General features: G+C 47.6%; 1 protein-coding gene across 1 annotated transcript in view; it reads right to left on the bottom strand.

Moving 5' to 3' along the window:
• The window catches only part of ISX (intestine specific homeobox), a 37,034-nt gene extending 29,844 nt beyond the window's left edge, over window positions 1-7,190 (bottom strand). Inside the window, 2 exon segments of the mRNA XM_072972417.1 lie at window positions 5,818-5,874; window positions 7,113-7,190. Coding sequence (XP_072828518.1) covers window positions 5,818-5,874; window positions 7,113-7,190 — 135 coding nt within the window.
• Window positions 7,191-25,131: the final 17,941 nt, after the last annotated feature.

Below are 25,131 nucleotides of genomic sequence, written 5' to 3'. Positions count from 1 at the left end.
TGGAGGGTGATGGAGATACAGTGATATGGGTCCTTGTTTCTTCTGCACCCACAGGCTCCATCACTTTGCAGATGTAGCACTTAAACACGCTTTACATCCTCCTGCCCCACTTCAGCATTCCAGAGCTTTCTCTGGGTGGGTGATGCATGCATTCATTCATTCATTTGTTCATTCGTTCTTCATTCACTTTTCCTTCTTCCCTTCTCGCCCGCCTTCCCTCCCACCTTGGTTGAGTGTTTACTGAGTATCTCTTCTCTTTTTGGGCAAGTCTGTAATTTTATGAGTAGTGATGATGAAGTTGAGAAGGATTAAAAAAACACTCCTATCTGTTTTGAGGATTAATACATGCTAGACACTCTATTCTCTGGAACAGGTAACCAGGACACACAAGCAGTAAATTAACTTGTGCAAGATCAGGGAGATGAAGTGACTTGACCAAAGCCACATAACAGAGAAGGAGAGGAGCCAGGGAACTTTGGGTAAGTTACTTCAACACTCTGTGGCTCAGGCTTCTCTTCTGTAAAATGAGTTTATTGATAGAACCCAGGTCACAGGGCTGCTGTGAGAACTGAACACAAAGGGCTTCAGACAGTGCCCGGTCTGCAGAAAGTCCTCAAGACGCAGTCACTGCTGCTGTCAGCACTGCAGGTGACACTGATCATTTAGTTGAAACCTCCCAATAGCTTCATGAGGAAAGGGGGACCCAGAGAGTATCTTGGCATAGGATTGGAACCCAGATCCATCTTGCTCTAGAACCTCCACACTCAGAAAGTACTTTGCCTTCCCGCTCTCATCCTAGAAGCCAAAGCTGAAAGTCACTTTCAGCAGACACAGAAAGGAAAACACTTTCCGATCTCACTTCCCTATGGAATCTAAAAAGTTGACTCCACAGAAGCAGAGAGTAGAATGACGGTCACCAGGGGCAGGGAGGCAGGGAAGTGGGGAGATGTTGGTCAAAGGAACAATCTTGCGATTACAGAGGATAGATAAGTCTAGAGAGCTGACATGCAGCATGATGACCATGGTTAATAATAGCGTAACAAATGCTGGAAATGTGCTAAGGGTAGATTTCAGATGCTCTCATCACACCGCCGGTAAGCAGAACTAGTGATGCCCACCTCACAGGCTTGCTGAGGGCATCCAGTGAGACCCTGCCGGGGGAGCACAGGGCCTGGCACCCCGTAAGTCCCCACTGGGTGCCATTATTATGATTGCCAAGGCTGCACATAGCGAGCGGCCGTATTGTGGGGACGGTCTGGTGGACTCCCCACCACTCATCCACCCTTGCTTGCCCTGCTGGCTGGCTGTGTTTCCGTTTGGTGAACTGACCTGAGCTCCAGGTTTGATGGGCCAGAAGCAGAAACCTAGCAATCATCCCACCCCTTTTCCTCTCAGCCCACATCTAATCCATCAGCAAATCCTACTGGTTAGATCTTTCAGGTGTGTCTGGAATCTCATCACTTCTCTGGCTGCCTCAACTATCTCCAGGGGTGAGCCAGCTGCAGCCCTGCCTTGGACAACATTTGGTTCCATGCTTTCTCCTTTCCCCTCCAGTCCTTGTGCCGTACAGTTGCCAAATCTGGCCCTTTTTGCTCAGGCTTCTCCCCTACCCCCCAGTGAATCCAGAGGAGAACCAACAACTTATGAGGCCCTGTGAAATCAGACTCCACGGCCTCTCTGTGCTCCAGGTACATGGACTTCCTGGTAGTTCCTTTGAACACACCAGACACCCTTGCGTCTTTGCATTTGCTGTTCCCTCTGCCTGAAATGCTTTTCCCTGCACAGTGTCATGGCTCACTCTCTCATTCCTTTTTGTCTCCTCAAACAGCACTTTCTCAGCTAGGCCCTGTCTCCTTACCCCTGCTCTGGTACCCGGATCCTCTGTTCCCTTTTCTACAGCACTTAAGTGCTACATCATTTACTATTTAGTATGTCTATGGCTTACAGTTTAACCTCCATCCCAATTAGATTATAAGCCCATGAAGGTTGGGATTTTTTGGTCTATTTGTCATGCCTGTATCTCAAGCATCTAGAACAGTATCTGGCACAATAAATATTTATTGATCCAAAGAAAGAAAGACAGTCTCCTGTTTCCAGTTTCTCCTGGCTTGAACCCCGTCTCCAGCCACATAAGTATTTATGCCACCCAAGGGCAAACTTGGAACCATGCACTTGGACATCAGTGCCATCTCTGCCCAGTGTCAGCCTGTGTATCACCCCCTTGGGATGAGGCCAACCTGTCACTGAGACAGAAAGCAAAATAGAATGAAAGTAAGTAAATTGTATGTTACGTTTAACCCTATTTTAGTATAATTAAAATAGTACCCTTGAATTTTTAGAATGAACAAAGACTGAATCACACATTTCTCTTTTGGGTGGAATTTTTCTGACAAGAGGGAATATTGGTGCGTTAGAACCACCTTCACTTCATATTAGATTTTCACGGCACAACTATAAAGAGGATTGCATTTTGCAAAAATGCTTGAGGGCTTCGTAAGTTTTCCTAAGGGCCTCTCTTAGTGCTTTGATATTGAAATTATTCTCTTTGGAGGCACTTATTCATTATCCTCATTGATTTCCTCTTTGTTAATTTTTAACTGGTCTCGCCCTTCTACACAGTACTGATAACTAGCATTTTTTGAGCTCGTACCGTGTACCAGGCTCTTTGTGTACATCAATGGATTTATTTTTACTGCAACTCTATGTGGTAAACATATTCTGCGTGTTTTATAAGGAAATTAAGGCGTGGAGAGGTTAATAACTTGTTCATGGATGTGCAGCAAGTAAGGAGGAGGAGGGACTTGAAATGCAGAGGCTGCTTCTTACTGACTCGTTTGTCAAAGGTTCTGTGTGTGATCTGAGCCACGCTTTGATTCCCCTTTCGTTGAGCTCATGAAATCCTGCCTCGTTCGTGAGATACGCATTTTCAAATGCAGTTGATCTTAATTTCCTGGGCACAGCATCATGGGATGCTGATGTCATTCTGTGAGGTTGACTGTCCACTGACCAGATAGTGTGATGAGCCCCAAGGGACACTGGTGTTAAATGGGGTGGGACATTCGAGCAGGGATGAGTATGTAAGTTGCCAGATCATTGATAATTTCTATGTTCGGCCACAGAAGGAATTGCATGAGAACTGCTCGAGGGATAGGTAAACTCATAGCTGTCTGTTCAGAGTAAAGAGTCCAGTTCAGGGCATATATCCAGAGAAAACTCTAATTTGAAAAGACACATGCACCCCAGTATTCATAGCAGCACTATTTACAATAGCCAAGTCATGGAAGCAACCTAAATGTCCATCAACAAATGATTGGATAAAAAAGATGTGAGAATGGACTACAATGGAATACTACTCAGCCATAAAAAGAATAAAATAATTCCATTTGCAGCAACATGGATAGACCTGGAGATGATCATATTAAGTGAAGTAAATCAAACAGAGAAAGAAAAATATCATATGATATCACTTATATGTGGAATCTAAAAAAAGATATAAATTTTATTTACAAACTGGGAATAGACTCATGGACATAGAAAACAAACTATGGTTACCAAAGGGGAAAGAGGGGTGAGGGGATAATTTAGGAGTTTGTGGTTAACAGATACACACTACTATGTATAAAATAGATAAACACTAAGAACCTACTGGATAGTACAGGGAACTATATTCAATTTCTTGTAATAACATATAGTGGAAAAGAATCTGGAAAGAAAAAAAATGTATGTATGTGTATAACGGAATCACTTTGCTGTACACCTGAAACTGACATTGTAAATCAACTACACTTTAATAAAAAATAACAAAAATAAAATAGATAAACAACAAGGACCTACTGGATAGCACAGGGAACTGTATTCAATTTTTTGTTATAAGCTATAATGGAAAATAATCTGAAAATATATGTGTATATATATAAATGTATGTGTATGTATACATATACATGTATATATGTATATGTATTTACATATATATATATGTAAAAAAAGAAGAGAGAGTTCAATCCCAGGTTTTCCTGGATTCATCCTTTGACATAATGAAAAGCCCTTTGGGACAATCTGTTGGAGTCGGGGATGTCGGGGGAGCTGTCAAACTAAGCTTTGTTGGACACCAATGCTGTGCCAGACCTTCTGGGAGATTTAATTAATCCTCCCCACAAGCCAGGGAGAATGGTTTATGTGCCCATTTTATAGATGAAGAAACTGAGGCATAGGGAGGCAAAGTCACCTAGCTTAGGAACTCAGATCTAGATTCTGTTTTGAGTTTGTGGGTCTCCCAAACTCAGACTTTTCCCATAGCACTGCTTCCTTGCTAGCACAGAGAGATTAGCTGAGGGGGACCCTGGGGATCGCTGGTGGAGTTGGGCTGGGAGGTAGCCAGGTGGCAGTGGTGGCAGGAAGTGAGAAACAAGGCCAGTAGGAAGATAGAGCCCTGAACAAACATGGCAGGCCCAGCTTGCCAGCACCTGTTCCCACTGGCTGCTACCTGGCTTCTCCAAGTCCTTATATTTGGAAACAGACTCATTCTCCAGGAACGAAAAAGGAGGACGGTCCTCCCATATTTGATGGCTGCCACTTACAAAAGCCTGAGACTATGTCTCCCTCCAGTTTAGGGGCTGCAACAAAATGTCTTCTCTGCCAGCTCCAGCTCCAGAAATGTCAGGGTGGCCAGCTGGAGCTGTGCCCGAGAGAGGCAGAGGGACACAGGAGGTTACTGCAGAGCCTGGGGAACATAAAGAGAGTGTGTCTCTTGATTCACGCACCAATTACACCCAGTGTATTACATTACCAGGCTAATAGGGAATAAACCAGAGGAGCATCTGTCTGTGCCTGAGCCCACGCAGGCCTCTGATTGCTCAGTCCTGGCTGGTCACCTCCCGGCCGGGCCCCTGGAGGCTGATGGAGTGGATAATATTTGGGGCACATCCAGGAATGGTTTGAGAGGGGGCCACACACATCTCACAGTCAGTCTGCTTGGGCTAGGAGAACTCCTCTCTCTCCCTTCCATTTCCCTACATGGTTGGGGGTCAACTGCATCCTTTCGGTCCAGAGGGGTCTTTGGCTGGAGAAATGGAAGACGGGCCTCCGTGTACCCTTTCTCCTTCATAATAACAGAGCTGCTGCCAGCCCTTACAGGGCCTGGGGCCAGTCCTCGGGGCAGATGTGGGAGGGCACAGAGCCTGGTAGACAGTGAGAGCTGGGGTTTCCTGGCTCTCTCACTGGGCATTCCTGTGTAGGGGCAACCTGCACAGTCACAGGCAGGCAGGAACTTGGTGGTGGAGGTGGTGGTGGTTGGAAGGGAGGCAGAGGGAATCGGCCTGCAGGAAGGGACCTGGTCAGGACCCTGAGGCTGGGATTGGACCTGGGGCCTCCCTCACCTTCCTCACTCCCTCCCTCTATGATAACTTCCTTGGTTTTCCCCTCTCAGCTCCCTCCAATCTCCTCACCCTTGGCTAAGGTGACTGCATTAGGACTTTGGGAAATAGTCTTGGAGTTCGAACGGAGTCTGGAGGAAATGGAAATGATTATTATTAACAGTTTAAAATTATCCAATGATTATTAGGGAAATCAAGGAAAAGGGCTCCCTGGCATCAGTAACCCAGGAAATGGAAATTTACGTGATAACCAGGTACCTGGAAATTATTCTATACTAGGGAGGGATGGGTCAGAATGCTTTCTGAAGTACTCGCTTTGGTTCAGTTAGAAGTTTTTATTCAGCAGATAACTTTCCGAGTATGCCTCAAGAGGTGAATGATTCAAATTTTGTATTTTTCAAAAAATCTGGAATACCATAATACAAAAAAGTGCATCTTTCATTACCGGTGGCTGGTCCCCAAGCCCCTGCAGAGTGCCGGGCTGCTCCAAACATGTCATGGTCTGCAGCAAGGACAACACAGGAGCGAGGGTGACTGGGTGGCAGACTGGTGATGGGCGGAGTTCCACAGGCCAGCACCCCAGGACGGAAGCCCGCTGTGGGCCCTTCCTGGGGAGTCAATTATACATACATGTGTATACACATTCCTTTTGAGATTTTTTTTCGTTATATGTTATTACAAGATATTGAATATATTTCCGTGTTATACTGCAGGACCTTGCTGTTTATCTATTTTATATATAGTAGTTAATTCTGCAAATCCTGAACCCCCAGTCTATCCTTCCAATTACACTCACCTTCTATTGATAATGTGTGATATTCGTTACCCATTGATGTTTAAATATCTCCCCTGACTATTCCATTTCAAGGAAATTTCTGCCCCAGTTCCCCCTCTTCATGCTTTCATTTTCTCCCTAATACTTACCTTGATCTGAAATTATCTTGTATTATATGCATTTCCTTGTTTCTGGTATTAGAACATAACAGGCACAAAGAGATGAGGAATTATGAATATTCTGCTTCCTTCTGTATCTCTAGTGCCAAGAACAGAGTGTGGAACACAACGGGAGCTCAGTAACCTTTGTTGTATGAATAAAAATCGGCTCTGAGACCAACGGGACCTAGAATGTGTGTGGGAGGAGGCATCAGGGTGTTGAGTACAAGCCAGTCTCATCCCTTGTCCCTTGGTCCCCAGGTCTGGTAAATAAACCTCTGGCTTGTTCCTGAAACCCAGCCCCCACATTCCCAGCTTGTTTGTGCATGCCCTCATTTGTTCAGCAGTCACCAAGAACCTGTAATGTGCCCTCTGATGTAATAGGTGTTGGGAGGCAGGTTTCAAAAACGCAGCAGGGAGAAGCACAGAGAAGACATCTACTGACACTTGGAGTGGGAGGAAAGCATGGAGGGCTTCCTGGAGGAGTGATGCCTGAGCTTGCCTCTTCAAGGAGGGCTCTAAGTTGGAAAGGCAGGAACGGAGGGGAGTGGAGCGTGGGAGGACGTGGCCACCAGGCAGCAAGCCTAGGGGAGCAGAGGAGGGAGAGTAATGTGCATAGACGACACTTCCTCAGGGATAATCTCATATGTCCACCTGGCAGTCCTAGAGGCAGGTACTGTACCATCCTCATGTGGCAGAGATAGGAACTGACAGAGAGAGGGGCTCAACTGTGTGTCTGAGGGGACACAGCTAATACAAGGTGGGGATCGGGCTGGGGCTGCTCCCCTCTCCGGCTGGGAGACTTACCTCTTCTCCCACGTTGCACACCAGGAAATGGCTTGACGTACATCTTGGTTCTTGCTCCTCTATCCCCAGTTCTCCCATAGGGCCCCCCACTACTTTTCCAGGCCCCCTCCCTATTCAGGGATCATGAAGGTCTTCCTGGTGGTGACAGCCTGGCTGCCAGACCTCTCTGAAGCTCGACTCTCCAAATCTTGGCTTTGCCTGGATTCCGAGCTGTTCTGCCCAGGACCTCTTGCCTGGCAGACCCTCCCTGTAATTCAGTTATGATGCTTTTGGCAGCAAGGGAGGGAAACTCCAATCCAACCTGCTTTGAAAAAGAGATTTTTCTTATCTCCGCCAACAGGTGTGGAGTCCCGTGTCTACCCTGCCTCTGGTGGTCACTTGCTGCATCCACGAACCTGTCATTGCCATCCTCATTAGACACAGAGGGGAGCTGCTGAGGCCAAGCACTGAGTCCTGGGGTCTCAGAGAAGGTGGCCCTCTGCTTGAAAACACAGCCACTGAAGTGGTTATGTGGCTGCAGATGGGCAGGGAGATTCAGGAGCCTGCGAAACACCCCTCTTCCCGACCCTCACAGCCAGAGAGACTACCAGGATGAGCCCAACACTCTCGCAGCCCCGTGTACAGCAGCCACCATGAGAAGCCAGGACCCCAGGTCACACAGGGGTCCAGCCCAGAGTCTGGAGCCAGCCAGCTCTTCCACCTGACACCTGGGGATCGTCTAGCATGTCACGTGCCTCTCAGTGCCTCAGTTTCCTCTTCCATATTATGGGGCTGTAATTCCAGAGCCCAGCTCGTAGGATGGCTGTGAGGAATCAGTCAGTTGCTTTGTGTGAAGAAGCCCTTACAAGAGGGCGGCACACGTGGGTGTTAGCTGTTCCAACCTCTGCCTCCATCATCTCATCCCTACCGCTGTCAGGCGTGCAGCCCTAACAGACTCAATTTCACACAACTCCGAACTCCCCAAACCAACAGTCTGCCCTGGGTTCAGGCAGGAAGGGCAGTCAAGAATTTAAAACAAGAATAAAACCTATAAAACTCAGCCTGCTTTTCGTGGTCATCACGCATCCGCAATTCTGAACAATGTCAGCGATAAAGAGTTCCTCCCTCCCTGGCAGGCAGTCCAGCCTCCCCTGCCAGGAATGCTGCTTCCAGACTCCCGGGCTGTGCCCTTTAGAACTTAGCGGCACCGACACTGTCAGTGAGATTCCCTGCACATTCAACCTCCTCCCTGGGCCTCCCCCTGTCCTCTTGGGCTGGGGGACACCTGGACCTCTCCTGAGCACACCCATTCCTGGAGGCCTTTCAGGCAGACTTTTTTTCTCTCCCCTACTCTGTATGGTGGGGAAGCCTTGCCCATCCTTGCTGTCCGGGGTCAGCCACATACTATGAAATTTAAACCTCCTGCCACCTCTTATTCCTTGCAGTCATCACTCCAGCCTTGAGTTTGTGTCTCAGAGATTGAAGCCTTAGCACCTGCCATGACTCCAACTACTCAGCCATAAAAAAAAGAATAAAATAATACCATTTGCAGCAACATAGATGGACCTGGAGATTCTCATTCTAAGTGAAGTAAGTCAGAAAGAGAAAGAAAAATACCATATGGTATCACTTATATGTGGAATCTAAAAAAACAACAAATGAATTTATTTACAAAACAGAGACAGACTCACAGACATAGAAAACAAACTTATGGTTACTGGGGTGGGTTGGTGGGAAGGGGGGGAAGGGATAAATTGGGAGTTTGAGATTTGCAGATACTAACTACTATATATAAAATAGATAAATAAGTTTATATTGTATAGCACAGGGAACTATATTCAATATCTTGTAACTTATAATGAAAAAGAATATGAAAATGAATATATGTATGTATATATAAGACTAAACTATTATGTTGTACACCAGAAATTGACACAACATTGTAAACTGACTATACTCCAATTAAAAAAAAGGAAAAAAAAAAAAGAAAAAAAAGTTGTGTTGTATATACACAACGGAGTATTACTCAGCCATAAAAAAGAATAAATTAATGCCATTTGCAGGAACATGGATGAACCTGGAGGGTATTATTCTAAATGAAATAAATCAGATGGGGAAAGACAAATACTTAATTTCACTCATAAGTGAATTAAAAAAAAAACAAAAACATACAAGCCAAATCAAACCAAAACAAACACATAGATACAGACAACAGAGTAGTGGTTACCAGAGGGGAGGGGTGGAGAACAAAATGAATAAAGGGGGTCAGCTGCATGGTGATGGGTGGGAACTAAACCTTTGATGGTGAGCATGCTGCAGTGTATACAGAAGTCAAAATATACTGTTGCATACATGTAACTTACTTAATGCTATAAACCAATGTTACCTCAATTAAAAAAATAAAAAGGGAAAAAGAAATACTGCTTTACAGAGAACTATGGGGGACGATATTGTATGCTAGACAAAAATGAAAGTAATTTCGAGTCAAAAAGTGATTCAGAACAGTTGGTCTCTGGATACGAAGAGGTTTTGGGGATACCATTATCAATTTATTTTACATTTTCTTTTTTTATGTTTTCACAAGTGTGATCCAAATCTAGGTTTAAACAGTCTAAATAACTTCCAATAAATGTAAATTAATAAAATCTAAGTAATATGAAAACATTATGGTGTGGTTTAATTGGCAGCGTTTTTCCTTGTTAACGGTACATAAAACCGTGCATCTGACAAATCATGATGTGTTAAATCAGGGGTGGGCAAACCATTTATGTAAATGGTCAGACAGTCAATATTTCAGGCTTCTCTGGACATCCAGTCTCTGATACAACCACTAAACTGCTTCTGTGTTGTGCCAGCAGCTGCCGACAATCCTTAAAATGAATCAGAGTGGCCGCATTCCAATAAAGCTTTATTTATGGAATTAAGATTTCGTATAATTTTCGTCATGAAATATTGTTCTTTTGATTTTTTTCAACCATACAAAAATGTAAAAAACAAAAACAAGAACAAAAACAAACCGTCAAACCTCTCTTAGCTCACAGGCTGTACAAAAACAAGCAGGCTGCAGTTTGCTGAATCCCATATTAACTCTGAAGAAGGTGTAAACCTGTTTTACAGATGGGGAAGCTGGCCCAGAGCATCCCTGAAATGCCTTTGTTCAACAGCAAAGAATCCTAGATCCGGGAGCTCTTAGACATTGTCTTCTGCAATTCCACCCGGTCTTATCCCAGAGAAGCCAGATCCGGGCTCTGATTACACGTTCAAGGTCCCACAGTGAGCCCTTGGCATTGCTGGGTTAGGATGCTGGGTGTTTTAAACTGTGTTTTGCATATAGTAACAGGTTTAGGAAAAAAGTGCGGAGTGCAGCCAAGTCACGCACTAAACTCTTACCAAGTGTTACTCCCCCTCCTGCTTGCTCTCTTCTTTAGCCAACTTTCTATTCTTTTTGTCAGGGAGTAGGAACCCCCCCACCCCGCCCCGTCCCCACGCGTGGCACCCGGGGTTGGGGCGCCGACACGTGTCAGGAGCGGGAGGAAAAGCTCAGCCATCTGCGCCTCCTGCCCCCGCCCCTGCCCCCACGGAAGCTGTTTGTGCTTCTTTAAGCCATCACCGAGGCGCTGCCTTCCTCCCCTCACCTCTTTCTCGCTCAGTCCGCTCTCTCTCTCCACTTAGTGGTTCATTTACTGCTCAATCTGTGATTAATTAAAACAATTTAAATAACGGCGCGGCTGCTAAATTCATTTACAGCCACCTCCGCCGCGCACGGCTGCGTGAGCACAGGGGAGCCGCGGTGAGGGCTCCAGCCGGCCACCAGGGGGCGCTGTCGCCCCAGGTTTGGCCGCAACTTGAGAGATAGGCTTAGGGTTGATTCCTGGCAAGGAAAGGGTTAAAACGGGCACACTCCCCGACCACCTCTAACCTCTAGGCTAGCCCAGAACAGGAAATGGCAGGGAAACAGCTGCTTTCTCCAGCCCTGGGATGTTACCTGGACACTTGGGCCCAGACGCCGGGAGGGCCCCTGTTTGCTGGAGGGGAAGCGGCCTCAGACTGTGTGAGCAGAAGGCCCACAGCTGGCCGTCCTTGCTGGGGTATGGGATCAGAGGTACAGGGAAAAGGCCCTGGCCTGGGTTCCTCGGCCATGCGGCATAAACTGGGTAGAAGAGTGGCCCCCCAAATTCATGTCCACACAAAACCTCAGATTATAACCTAACTGGAGAAAAGGTGTTTGCAGAGGCAATTAGTTAAGGATCTCAAGACGCATCATCCTGAATTTACGGCGAGCCTGAAATCCAATGACTGGAGTCCTTGTTAAAGGATAGAACACATTGAGGCGGGAACCCCATAAAAAGACCAGCAGGACCTCCCCAAGCAGGGCCACTACTCTCCTGCCGGCACCATCCGGTTCCCTGGCCCAGAGGCGCTACCTCGCTTTTTGCCTCTGAAACGGCTTACTTACTCCTAAAATTCTATTGGTTCCCTGAGCTCATTCCTGATTGGTTATTTCCTTCACTCCTGATTGGTTATTTCCTTCACTCCTGATTGGTCCATTTCTACAAAGCTTGTTCTTAATTTGTCAACTTTCCTTATACCTCATTTATATATGATGTTGCAAAGTGTAAATTGGCAGCCTATAAAAGCCGGTGTACCTACAGATGGGTCCAGAGCTTGGAGTCTTAACTCCTCTGGGCCTGCTGGCGTAATAAATCCGAGTTCTCCAATTCTCCGAGAGCCCGGTTCCAGGTTGCTGTCACAACCGAGCTGTGACACCGAGCTGTAACGCATTTTTCCGCAACAACATAAACCGGCAAGAAGGCCAGGTGGAGACGGAGGCCGAGATTGGATGCGGCCACGAGCCAAGGAACCCAAGGGCCGCCGAAACCGGAAGAGGCGAAGAAGGGTTCTCCCCGAGAGTCTCTGGAGGGAGCGTGTCCTTACCAACGCCTTCCTTTCAGACTTCTGGCCTCCAAAGCCGTGAGAGAAGAAATTCCTGTGGTTTGAAGCCAACGAGGTCGGTGGTAATTTGCTCCAGCCTCCACAGATCAGGAAGACAAGGTGTTCAGACAGAAAGCAGCCTGGAAGAGGCTGCTCTGTGCCAGGCCCTTGCTGCGTGTGTTCCCAGATGTCTGCTCCCTCAAGTCTCACTGGAGCCAAAAGGTAGGTTAAAATCCATGCCCCTAACGTTGCAGGGTTAGGCCACCAGGAAGCGGTAGGACCAAGTCCAAGCCCGGGTTTGCCTGGCTGCCCACTCAGTGAGCCTGCAGTTTACTTGCTCGGGGCTCTGCGGCCCTGCAGTGTCCCGGGTCTTGACTTGGAAGCAGTGAGACTGAGGACCTGGATGTTTGCTGGCTGTGTGAGGGACAGGTGTATGAGATGCTCTCAGGAGGAGCAAGCCCCGTGGTGGGACCAGGAACAGCTCGAGAACACTTGGTGTCTGGACCTCCTCTGGTGGAGGGAGCAGCACTCAGTCAGGGCTGGTCCCACTCTCAGAACTTCGGGGCTCTGCACTCTGCCAGCTGCCCACTTATAAATCAACAGGAGATGAGATTTTAAAAAAATTTATTTAAAAAAATTTTAAGGATTTTTTTGTATAGTTGCTATACAATATTGTATAGATTACAGGTGTACATTAGAGTGATTCACAATTTAAAAAATTTATTTATTTTTAAAATTGAAGTACGGTTGATTTACAGTGTTGTGGGCTGGTGTAGAGCCTAGGGATGCAACGTACCTACAAAACAGAAAGAGGCCCACAGACAGAGAAAAGAAACTAATGGTTGCCAAAGGGGGAAGAGAGTAGGGAGGGCTAAATTAGGAGTTTGGGATTAGCACGTACAAACTACTATATAGAAAACAGATCAGCAAAAACAAAGTCCCTGGCCCTGACTGCCAAGAAACCAGTGTCCCTTTGCCTTACCCAGGGTGTCTCATCTCACTTGACCTTGGCATTTGCCCCCTCTCTTCCTTCATCTCCCATCGACCAAGCCCATCCTGCAGAACTCACTCTGACAATTGCTCTTTTGTTCCAGTCTTCTCTGGGGGACATCTGAGGGCAAGGATTCTGAAGAGAGGAGCTGGGGGGACTTGGGGAAAAGTTATGGGGACAGAACTGCCACCAGGACAGCTCTAGGGGGACGGAGGCACCAGGGCCTGACCCAGATGGGCAGGCACCAGGTCTGCAGCCTAGACACCTGCCAGCCGGGAGGGGAGGCTCAGCTGGGCAGTGCTTGCCTTGCACCTGTGTCAATATCATGTTTTATGAGGCCTGAAAAGAGCAAGACAGCATATGTCAAGGGAGATTCTTTGGAAGAGCTGGGAAAATAAGCTCTTGCCTAATTTGTCTGACCTAACTGAAAACTGGCAGTCGGTCTGTGAAAAATCAGGGTGTGCATTTGGAAGACACTGGCTGGCCAGTGTCTCTTCTGGGGCTCTATGTGTTGGGAAGTGATGTCTGGGGAACCAGAATAGGCTGGATGGGAAGGGATGCTGGCACCCCAGCCTCCATTCAGAGGATGAGGGTGGGAGGGTGAGGAGCTCAAAGTGCACGCCAGGGTCAGGAGGGGGTGCTGAGGATGGAGAAAGCTCTCGTGGAGTGGACAGCGGACTTGGTCGCCGTGGGCATATGGGCCAGAGCAAGGACTGGTGAGGGAGACTTACAAGGAGAGGGGGGCTTCAGCTCAGGATAAGCTGGAAACTTCCGAGTGCTAGCACACTTCCTGGAGGCCTAGACAGCCTAGTGAAGCAGAGCCATACTGTCCCGAGACACATCCAGCAGGGCCCTGGAGTCCAGCTGGCTCTGTACCCAGGACATCACTGATCCCCAGTGCAGCAGTGAAAGGTGGGGCTGGACCCCATTTCAAATCCTAGCTCCCCATGGGCTTGCTGTGTGATCTGGGGCAAGTTGGTTAACCTCTCTGTGTCTTGGTTTCCTCATTATTAAGATGGAGTAATACTGTGCCCACCTCACAGGGCTGTTGTGAGGATTACATGAGTGAGTTCCTGGAGAGAGCTGGGACTGCCTGGTGTAGAGAAGGCGCTACATGGGCACCACTGCTGTTATTTTTCCATTTGGAGCCCTCCCCTTCCAGCCCTCAGTCTCAGCCCTGTCCCTGGCCCTGCTCTGACCTTTAGTTCAGATTTCTCTGGGCTTGTTCCCTGACTCCAGACAGTCAGTTCCCCACACGTGAGTCTCCAGTTTGAATGTTGGCTTACCTCAGTTTCTCCTGCTGCATCTCTAGTGGGCACAGCTGGTCACTAGTATAACACAGTGTCAGTGTATTACCAACTAAGAGCATGGGATCTGGAGTCAGAGAGATCCAGGCTCACATTCTAGTCCTGCCACTTAGTAGCTGTGGGATTTTGGATCAATTCCTTAAACTTTTGGGCCTCGGTGTCTTCATCTACAAAATGGAAATGAATTACGATCCTTACCTCCTAGGCTGATTGTGGGGGTTATGTGAGAAAATTCACAAAAAGTGCTTACAGTCATGCCTGGCAGAGTCAGAGGACTGGAGGAGGTCACTGTTCTTACTGTTAACATCACCACAGCTGTTTCCAGGGTGCTGTTTGCGCTGGGCTGAGAGAGGAGAATCCTGGGTTCAAATCCACCCTCTGCCGTAGCCTCGCTGTGTGACCCGGAGTAAATTGCTGTCCCTGTCTGGGTCTCAGACTTACCGTCTACTCCCTGGAGAAGTCCCTTTTGGGGCTGCCTTTCCATTATCCAAGCTCTGTTGTCCTGGCCTCCCAGCTACCTTCTGACCCAGGTCTCCTGAGTGACCCACCCTGGCCTGGGTATCTGAGCTCCCAAATTTGAGCCCTCAATCCTGGAGTGTATGTGCTGCTGGTCTGCGTCCCGGGGTCTGCCTCCTAATCCCCGCCCCTCACTTACTCTGGCTGCCCAGAAGGACAGGAGGGCTCCTTCACTGGGAGGGAGACTAGAGTAGCCAGTCTTCCTGTTCCTTTCCGGCTCGAGGCAGCAAAGGCTGCTGTCAGCGGGGCTGCCGTTCCTTCCAGCTCCTGTAGCCGGGTCTTTGGATATGTCAGGTGCCACCGAGCCTGTCCCATCCCAGACAGCATCAGCTCCAGCGCACAGAGCCTTAGAATTAAGCCAAGTTGCCATCCCACTTTGGGATCCAAACCGCTACCCATCCGACAAATATTAACTGAGCATCTAATCATACTGGGCCCTGTTTCGGGCCCTTGAGATAGAGAAATAAATAGAACAAAGTTCCTAGCCTCTGGCAGACTGGTTACTGTTCCCCAAACTCCACCTCCCTTCCTGGAGAAGGATTATACTGCCCCATCCTATTGAATTCAGGCTTGGCCAATGAATTTGAATGGGATTATGTGTACCAGCCAGTTCATGCTTTGCCACATTCTCTTTTCCATCTGGCCAGTCACCTGCCGTATTCCAGACAGTGGTGTCCGTTGGCCTAGGTCTCAGTGAGGACGATGGTCATGTGGGAGTAAAACCCACAGCTGATCCATGTTGGACAAGGTGTGAGAAATAAACCCTTGTGCTTCTAAGCCGCTGAGACAGGCTTATCCCGACTGGCACACCCTTCTGTGAAGATTCCATTCCAGTGGAGAAGAGCAATGGCAAATGATGAACAGATACGTGTGTAGTGTAACGTCAGGCACTGTGGGGACACATGAGGTAAAATAAAGTGATGGGGAGCTATTGTAGGTGGGGTGAACAGGGGGAGCCTTCTGGAGGAGGTGACCTTGAACTGAAGGAAGTGAGGGGCGAGCCAAGTGGGTCTCAGAGGGAAGGGCTTCCAGGCAGGTGCTAAGAGTCTGAGGTCAGCATGTGGCCCATGTGCTCAAGGAGCAGCAGGGGACAGGACTCCCGGAGCACGGAGGTGAGGGGAGAGCAGGCAGAGGTCAGGTCCTGTAGGGCCTGGTGGACCACCGTAAGGACTAAGGATGTGGGATTGGGTTCCAGGTGTGCTGGGAAGCACTGGAGGGGAGAGAGCGGGGAAGTGACATGATGTAACTTTCTTCGCAAAACGGGCGCTCTGGCTGCTCTGTGGGGAGCAGAGCGTGGCGGGTGAGGGTGCTTAGTAAGGAGACCGGTCAGGAGGCTGTGGCAGCCCGTGGCGGCTCCCTCAGTGGTGGTAGAGGATGGATGGTGAGAGGGCCCGGGACTCATTTCATGGTGGGTATTGAGGGCTAGACTGCCTTTGGTTGGCATTTATATTCTCCAGGGTGAACATGCATTTCCACTTCTCTTGGGATGCCATCATTTTACGGTTCTCCCTGGTTCTCAGACTCATCCAGAACATGTAAAGTGAAGATGGTCAGCATCACCCCAGATCCCCATTCTGTGGGTTTGGAGGGCAATTCAAGCACTTTTTTTTAAATTAAAAATGTTTTATTTTTATTTTATTTTTTTTACTGAAATGTTGTTAAAATTTACAATGTTGTGTTAGTTTCTGGTATACAGCATAGTAATTCAGTTATACATATATATTCTTTTTCATATTTTCTATTATAGGTTATTACAAGATATTGAATGTAGTTCCCTGTGCTATACAGTAGGACCATGTTGGTTATCTATTTTGTATATAGTAGTTTGTATCTGCTAATCCCAGACTCCTAATTTATCTCTCCTTACCCCTTTCCCCGTTGGTAACCACAAGTTTGTTTTCTGTGTCTGTGAGTCTGTTTTGTAAGTAAGTTCATTTGTGTAAATTTTTAGATTCCACATATAAGTGATACATGATATTCTTCTTTCCTTGAGTGACTTCACTCAGTAGCATAATCTCTAGGTCCATCCATGTTGCTGCAAATGGCATTATTTCATTCTTCTTTATGCTTGACTAGTATTCCATTGTGATTATGTGTGTGTGTGTGTATACCATATCTTCTTTATCCAGTCATCTGTTGATGGACGTTTAGGTTGCTTCCATGTCTTTGCTATTGGAAATAGTGCTACTATGGACATTGGGGTGCATGTATCTTTTTGAATTAGAATTTTCTCCAGATATATGCCCAGGAGTGGGATTGCTGGATCATGTGATAATTCTTTTTTCAGTTTTTAAAGGAACCTCCATACTATTTTCCATAGTGGCTGCACCAAATTACATTCCCACCAGCAGTGTAAGAGGGTTCCCTTTTCTTCACACCCTCTCCAGCATTTACTGATTGGAGGAATGAATATTGTTAAAATGGCCATAATGCCCAAAGCAATCTACAGATTTAATGTGATCTCTATTAATTTCAAGCATTTAAAATAAGAACCCTAGCAGATCCTGTTGCATCTAACCTGGAGACCATACACTGAGAAACACTGTCCTAGATGATACGTAGAAATCATATAATTTAGGGATCTGTCTGACCCATTGGGGTGTGACCTGGAGGAGGCATAAGTAGTCTCTTCTGTGTCAAGAAGCTGAGTAAATGATCGATCACATGGAAACCCTTCAGAGCGCACAGTAGCGGCATAAAAGGCTGAGACGTTCCCCCCAGGATAAGAACCCTGAAAGGAGGACTTGGGGTGAGGACCCTTCCTACCTGATGTGCCCCGCATCACCTACGAGATGCAGCGCGTTTCAGGGAGTGGAGGTGGGGGAAGAGGCTGGAACTATGTGAGGACTGGGAAATGTTTGCAATGAGAGATGGTTTTTAAAAAGTTTTATTGTAATTAACATACAAACTTTGGTCCACCTTGGTTCACTGAGAAACATCCAGAGCCTTGCTCCCATTGGGCCAATAGGCTTTAAGAAATTAGAAAGTCTTCTGAGATTCTGTTAGTCAGGACATCTCTCTCATTTCCATTTATCCCCAGACCCCAAGGGCCGTTGCTACCCAGAGAGCAGATCTGGTACCAGGGGCAAAAGCACGCATTCCAAGTTCACATCATCATTTTCAGTAAAAGTCTATTTGGATCCAAAACTTAGGTCAAGAGAGTTAAACTCTTGGGCAGAGCACAAAATCTGAACTATAAGAAGAAGAGAATCTAAAGAGAGGTGAGCACCAGGTGGCTCATCAGACATGCTTTCCGGACTCTCAGCTCTTGGGGAGTGGAGGCAGAGAGTGCCAGTTTTTGTCTCAGTTATTACGGTGGCATAAAACCAGCCATTGGCAATACATAAGCACGTGAGCGCAGCTGTGTTCCAATAAAACTTTACTTACAAAACCAAGTGATGGGCTGGATTTGGCCCACGGGCTGCAGTTTGCTGGTCCTGTTGCAGACAGTGAGGGCTGGGGATGCTGGAGAGTTATAAGTAAGAGAAGAACCGTCTGGGTTTTAGTGTTCATTGATGCATTGATTCAGTCATCCACTCAGCAAGCGTGTATTAACTCCTAATATGTGCCCGGTGTTGTGCTGGGTACTGGAGATCAAAGATAAAAACTTAGGTTCCTACTTCCAGAAACCCACAATTCAATGAGGCGACAGACTCGCATATGAGCAGCTAGACTGCTGGCTCCATGAGGATAGGGTTCGTGTCTGTTTTGGTCAGTGTTCTGTCTTCAGAACACGGTGCATGGTACCATGTTAGTCAGCTCAATAAATATTTCCTGGGTGAATGAATGAGTCAATGAATGAATGAGTTTCCGAGTACAGGCTGACTCTGGCTGGTGCTGTGATAGAAATACAGGACACCTGGAGGAGTGAGAGGGTCACTGCCGCTGGGAACGTGCGTGTGTGTGAGCGTGCGTGCGTGCACTGGGGATGGACTCTGACGTGGCCTCTGCAGGATGGCTGAGGGTGTCATGCTTGAGAAGCCTGTGTCTAGGGAAGGAGTGGGTGGAGGGGAAGGGATTAGCCGATTTCACTTTCCCGTTTTATCTCTCCCATTTCCCTTCAGTTCTTTGGTTGTTCTTGCCACCAAGGCAGGTGGGTCCCTATCACTAGAGCGGCAGAAGCCTTCAGGAAGTATTTACAATCTGCAGAAAAAGTCACTCCTCCCCCTATTAATTAGGAGCACCCCCCTCCCCGTCCCATGCCATCCTGAATCATCTTGGCCAGCTTGCCTTTCTGTTAGGGGAGGCCAGATCACAGTGTGGTGGGTGGGCTGACTGCATCAAATGGAATAATTTCCTACAGCCACCTTGAGCCCGAGCCGACTGCTCTGTAATAATGATGCCATAAATGGGAAAGCAAATATTATTACATTTTAGAATCAAGATTTATGTGCTGATTTCCAGGGCATGGAGAGGCTGTGGCTTCTTGCTTTCAGGTTTTCCAAGCATAAACCATGATGTTGAGCCCAGAGTGGTGACGGAGAGAAGCCAGGGCCTCGCAGGCTCGGACACGGCCTGCGCTCTAAGCCTGGGTGGGTGGCGGAGTCCAGGGAGCGTGAACCTTGGAGTCAAATGAAATTGGGTGCGGACACTTGGCCTCTTACAGCTTCAGTGTCCTTTTGTGCAAAGAGGGCTTATTTACCGAGAACCTACTATGTGCCAAGTACTGTGTGATGCAGTCCTCACAGCGCTATTGAAGGGACCAAAAAAGATGTGTGAAAGGCCAGTTGAAGGCATTAGAGTTACTTGAGTAACTCTAAAGAAAGATGGTTATTACATTAATCCCCGGACCTAGACTTCTATACATTCCTCATTCATTCAATAAACTTTTTAAAAGCAAACTTTTCATTTTAGAATGATTTTAGGTTTACAGAAAAGTTGCAAAGATAATTCAGAGAGTTCCCGTGTACCCGTCCCCCAGTTTCTCCCATTGTTAACATCTTCTGTCTCCATGGTACATTTGTCGAAGCTATGAAACTGACGTTGGTTGGTATGTTACTTTTCACCGAACTGCAGACTTTATTTGGAGCTCAACAATTTTCCACCGTTGTCCTCTTTCTGTTCCAGGATCCAGTCCTGGCTACCAGACTGCATTTGTCTTGTTGTGTCTCCCCTTTGTTGTATGACGGTTTCTCAGAATACACTTCTGCTGAGTACTTCCCGCATCCTGATGTGTGCGTGGAGCTTCTGCTTTCGCTCTCTTAAAGCCTCTTAACGTCCATGTCTTCAGTTTCCCCTGCTGCCTGTGTCTCAGGTGTGACTTTGGCTGACACGTCTGTGACTTGGGTTCATACAGCACTTTTCCCATGATGTCTCAACATAGTGGCTTTTGGGACAAGCACTGGGCTGGCAGATCTGTCACCAGGTTTTAACTTCTACCCGCTCGTTGCATCCTTTAGGACAAATCAGCCTGGACTCAGGAGGCAGGAAACTCAGATGACTGGAGCCATGAGGAAAAGGCCGTGCCTCACCTCATACGACGTCCTGAGGTTGGAGGGGCCAAGGCTGGTTCACTCAGTGGGTCAGTAAACTCATCAGAGACTCAGGTTTCTTCGCTCTCGAGTACTTCCATCTTTGGCTTGTCTCAGCCCCCCTCAAGGTCACAAGATGACCTACTGTCCACTTAGGTTTCCTTCCTTCACACCCAGGAATCTGGCGGTATAGACAGCTCTTGGGGTCACCTTGGGAAGACTCCACACTGGTTCTCTCCCGGTGACCCAGATCTGGCCCATCCTTGCCCTCACCTTGTAGCTGTGTAGCGAGATCCTGACATAGCACATCTCCCTTTCCTGCCTCCCTGTCCAGGCCTGTGGCCTCAGCCTCTCACCTCTAGACTCTTTAGGTAAGCATCACACAGAAGCCGCAGTGTGCCAACCTCCCAAATCCAGTGGACGGTCTCCCACTGGCCTCCTCGAAGCCCATCTCTGTAGGCTTGAGATGAGAAGGAAGTACCCTCACCCCCATTCCATTATCTTGAGTAGAGGTTGTCTCCCAGCACCCCCAAACACTCCAAATAAAAGTCACCCAATATCTAGACCCTCCCAAGGCTGCTGCAGCATTTAACAGGTCAGATGGGTGGTCAGCCAAGGGTTGCAAAACAGGTGTTCCGTTACCTTCTGCTTCACACGTCCTGGGGAGAGGGTCAAACACTTCCCTTAAAATACAGAATGTCTTGGGGCCTGAAATTGAAACAGCTAGAAAAAGCCCATGCAGCCGCTGTCACGCTGTTACTATTGATTTTGTTCTATTGACTATGACTTAAGGGGCAGAGTAGGGACCAGAGCCCAAGTCTCCTGACTCCCAGAGGGGTCTCCGTATCCTGCCCCACACTGTCTCTCATGGTAGGTTGGGGTCATGGGCAGACATCCCAGGGGATGAGCACATCTTCTGGAATCAGTCCTTTTCTGCCCGAGCCACTGAGCGAGGCTCTCCCAGGGAACACGCACACACACACACACACATACAGATGCTCGCACGCAGGGAAGGCAATTAGGCGAACACAGAGGCAGTCTGTCAACTGTGCCAAGTTGACAAATTTTGCATTGTAAAAACAAAAACAGGAGCTTAACCCCCTCCCTCCTCCTGCTAAGAGTGTACTGGAAGAGAGCATCTCTCCTCCTGTGGAGTGGAGGCGAGGTCTGGCAGGTGAATGTGGACCCTTGCTGGTACAGGCAGCCGTTGCCTGGTCAGAAGGTTCAGGGAGAGGACTCTGTGGGGACCCCGAGAGGGGAGGGGACGGACATTTACTAAGTACCTGCAGACACCCAGGGGAGCCTTTCTGCCCCACAATGCCCCTCATGTGGGATGAGAACCCTCGCATCTCAGATGAGGAAGCAGTTTCCCATAGGTGAGGGCCACTTCCAGACCATGGCCCTGTAAGTGCTCAGACCCAGTTTTGTCTGACCCCAAAACCCGGACTTTTCAGGTCCCAGATCTCTACACTTCACATTTTTGACAATGTCTTCATATTTCTTCCTAGTAGAAGAGATCCTTTCCTTCTACTGCCTCCTGAATCTTTCCTACCTCTGCCATGTTTTGTGGAGGAATGTGTGCTGAACAAATATTCTACAAATTGATCTTGGATCAGTGCCAGGAACTCTTCTAGATGCTAAGGATCTGGTGGTGAACAAAACAAAATCCCTATCCTACGGGGTTTGTGTGCTGGTGGGGAAGACGGAAGGAGCATGTAAGAATCTAAGGAGGACTAGCTCTTGCTGTGTGCCAGACATTCTGTCTTTAGATCTTTGAACTCATGTGACCCTTATGACAACCCTGTGGGGCAGATGTGTTGGGGGCAAGTAAACAACTGGGATTGGAACAGTCATCTGGGCCTGGATGCCCTTGGCCCTCACACCTCACTCCCTCTCCCTGAGATGAAGAGCAGGTCTAATCCTCGTTCCACCACCTGCTAGCAGTGTGACCTTGGGGAAGTTACTGAATCCTCCCTTGCCTCAGTCTCCCCACCTGCAAAATGGGATTTTGATAGTGGAGATGTCTAGTGTGCACCTGGCAATGGTGTTGGGGAGAAAAATTATGCCTTGAGACAGATTTTTGGGAGCCATGGGTGCAGAGGAGGAAGCTTAAGCTTGGGGAGCAAAGGATATTCCACTATGAGTATAGTGAGATGAGCTAGATGGTCCAAGCAGGGAAACTGGGGATGCTGATAAATAGGACTTGTGGAGGGATGTGAAAAGATGTGGTCCAAGATGAATGCATAAAGAAGATGTGGTGTATACACACTCACACACACACACACAATGGAATACTACTCAGCCATAAAAAGAATGAAATAATGCCATTTGCAGCAACATGGATGGACCTAGAGATTATCATACTAAGTGAAGTAAATCAGACTGAGAAAGACAAGTGTCATATAATATCACACATAATTGGGATCTAAAAATTGGCACAAATGAATTTATTTACAAAACAGAAACAGACTCACAGACATAGAAAACAAATTATGGTTACCAAAAGGGGAAAAGTGGGGAGGGATAAATAAGGAGTTTCGAATTAGCAGATACAAACTAGTATATAGAGAACAGATCAACAATAAGGTCCTACTGTACAGCACAAGGAACTATATTCAATATCTTGTAATAACCTATAATGAAAAAGAATATAAAAAGGAATATATATGTATAACTGAATCACTATGCTGTACACCAGAAATGAACACAATATTGGAAATAAACTATACTTCAATAAAGAGATAGTCAAATTGTTGGAAGAAGAAAAGGAGTGATCCCTCATTATGACCTAAGTCCTCTTCACATGCATGTCTCCTTAATTAGATTTAATTTCTTGAAAGAAAACATACTAGTCATCTCTCTATTCCCCAGATTTGACAGTATCTAATACATAGTAACTGCTCCAAAAAAAGGTTAGTATTCAATCATGTCCTCTCACCACACTTTTTGGACTAGCTCTTACCTACTTAGCTGCTCTGCAGTTTTATTCCCATTCTTGACCCTGCCTGCCTCACTTTGCCTCAGAAGGCCCATTTATAAAACTCTGCTCCAGAATATGAGGCATGAATCTCCTTAAGGCAGCATAGCAGACATCACTCACCCCATAACCTCTCCCATGGCAGACATCACTAATTGATCACTGCACTCTCTTCAAAGTCTGGTCTAAGCCTTCAAAACCTAAAATTCAAATTCTCGACTCCATGTTCCATTAACAGCCAGTACGAGTCCAGTCAATAAATCCTGAGATCCGAGGTGAAGCTACTTGCCATCCTTTCTCCAACAGTGCTGTTTCAGAGAATCCAGGGCCTGTCAGGCTCACCCTGGCTCCTGAACCCCCCGCTAAGCTGCTTGGGCCTCACCAAGCCGGTGGTGGCTCTGGCCATCTGCAAGGTCTGCACTTTGCAGTTTTCTGGCCTACTTTTTTTCACACCATGGTGGCTCTTAAAAATATTTTCCTGGCAGCAAAGGCAGGGGTCTTCCCGCTGGGAGGAAAAGGGAAGAAGAATTAGCAGGTTCCCATCTGAAAACTTGCACTGGAATTGATTTATCCCAGCAGAAAGAGCCCGACATTTTCCTCCCAAATTAATATGCAAATGAGTGTAAGCAACACCTCCCGCGGGCAGGTTCAGAACACAGCGATATTATCCTGGAACATTTATTAGCACTATTAATAGAGTTCACTGCCTTACTCCTCCCCTCTGCTTTTATTGCCATTCTAATTACGGACCGTTTGGTTTCATTTAATTTCTTTTCTTGGTTCTGGTGCAGGCCACTTGGCCCCGGTGAGGAAGGAGGCTCTGCCATGCGGGTGGACTTGGAGGGTGGGCTTCTCTCCAGGACGTTGCTCTCCTCATCTGGCGCCCCGTATTTCTGGAGGATGCTGTCTCCATACCTCTGACACCATAGTAACGGGGAGAGGGAGGATGCTGAGCTGGAGGGAGCAGGGATCCAGAGTGCTGCTTAAACTGAGCAGCCTCTGCAAAGGTGAAAAGGCTTTGGGTTCTCTTGGGGAAGGAAGCAGTCCATGGAGATGTACCCCTTGGGAATTACAGACCTTCGGGGCTCCTCGCCACAGACGAGGCAGTGCTCTGGACGCCCTGTGCGTAGGGACCCATGTTATTCCCACAGAAACCCAATGAACAAGGGACTATAGCTCCTCCATTTCCCGAGGAGGAAACTGAGGCATGGAGAAGTTAAGCGACTCGCCTTGGGGTCACTGAGTCTGGCTGCAGCCCTGCGTTTCCAACCAGCTGAACGCTCCCAGATCTCCTCCTGGGGCTCGCCACCCCTCTCCTTTCCCTTGGCAAAGCAGTTAAGCTCAGCCTGGGCTGCTCCTAGGAGGCACACTCTTTCCTGCACAGGAACAGAAAAGCCTCGGGGTCACCAGAGTTTGCCTCCTCAGGGGGCACAGCGGTTGTAAATAATAAATCAATTATTTTTTCATTGCTGCAGGGAATCTGCTTTTCGTCCAAGTCACTGAGCCTCCAACCCTTCCTATGCTGTCACCCCATTCCTAGCCCTCCCCAGTTCATCCTGCCTCATGTCTTGTAACAGCCATATCCCATAATAAGCAGCCTGGCTGTGTGCAGGGTGGCACCGCATCCCTTCCCCAGTGGCCAAGGTCATGGATTTTAGGTTCAGCCGGAGTCAAATGCATTACTCTGTTTACTAATTTAATTCGTACACACAGAAACACACCGCCCCCACCAAGACCTCTGAAAATGTTTTTTTTTAAATCCCCAGAGGAGGAAACTGAGTCATCAGGCAGTTAAATAACTTGTCCAAGTTTACAGAGTAAGTGGCAGCCTGGCTCCGGTACCTGT

Source organism: Vicugna pacos, chromosome 12, assembly GCF_048564905.1.
Source record: "Vicugna pacos chromosome 12, VicPac4, whole genome shotgun sequence".
NCBI lineage: Eukaryota > Metazoa > Chordata > Mammalia > Artiodactyla > Camelidae > Vicugna > Vicugna pacos.
This window is presented reverse-complemented; position numbering and strand designations above follow the sequence as displayed.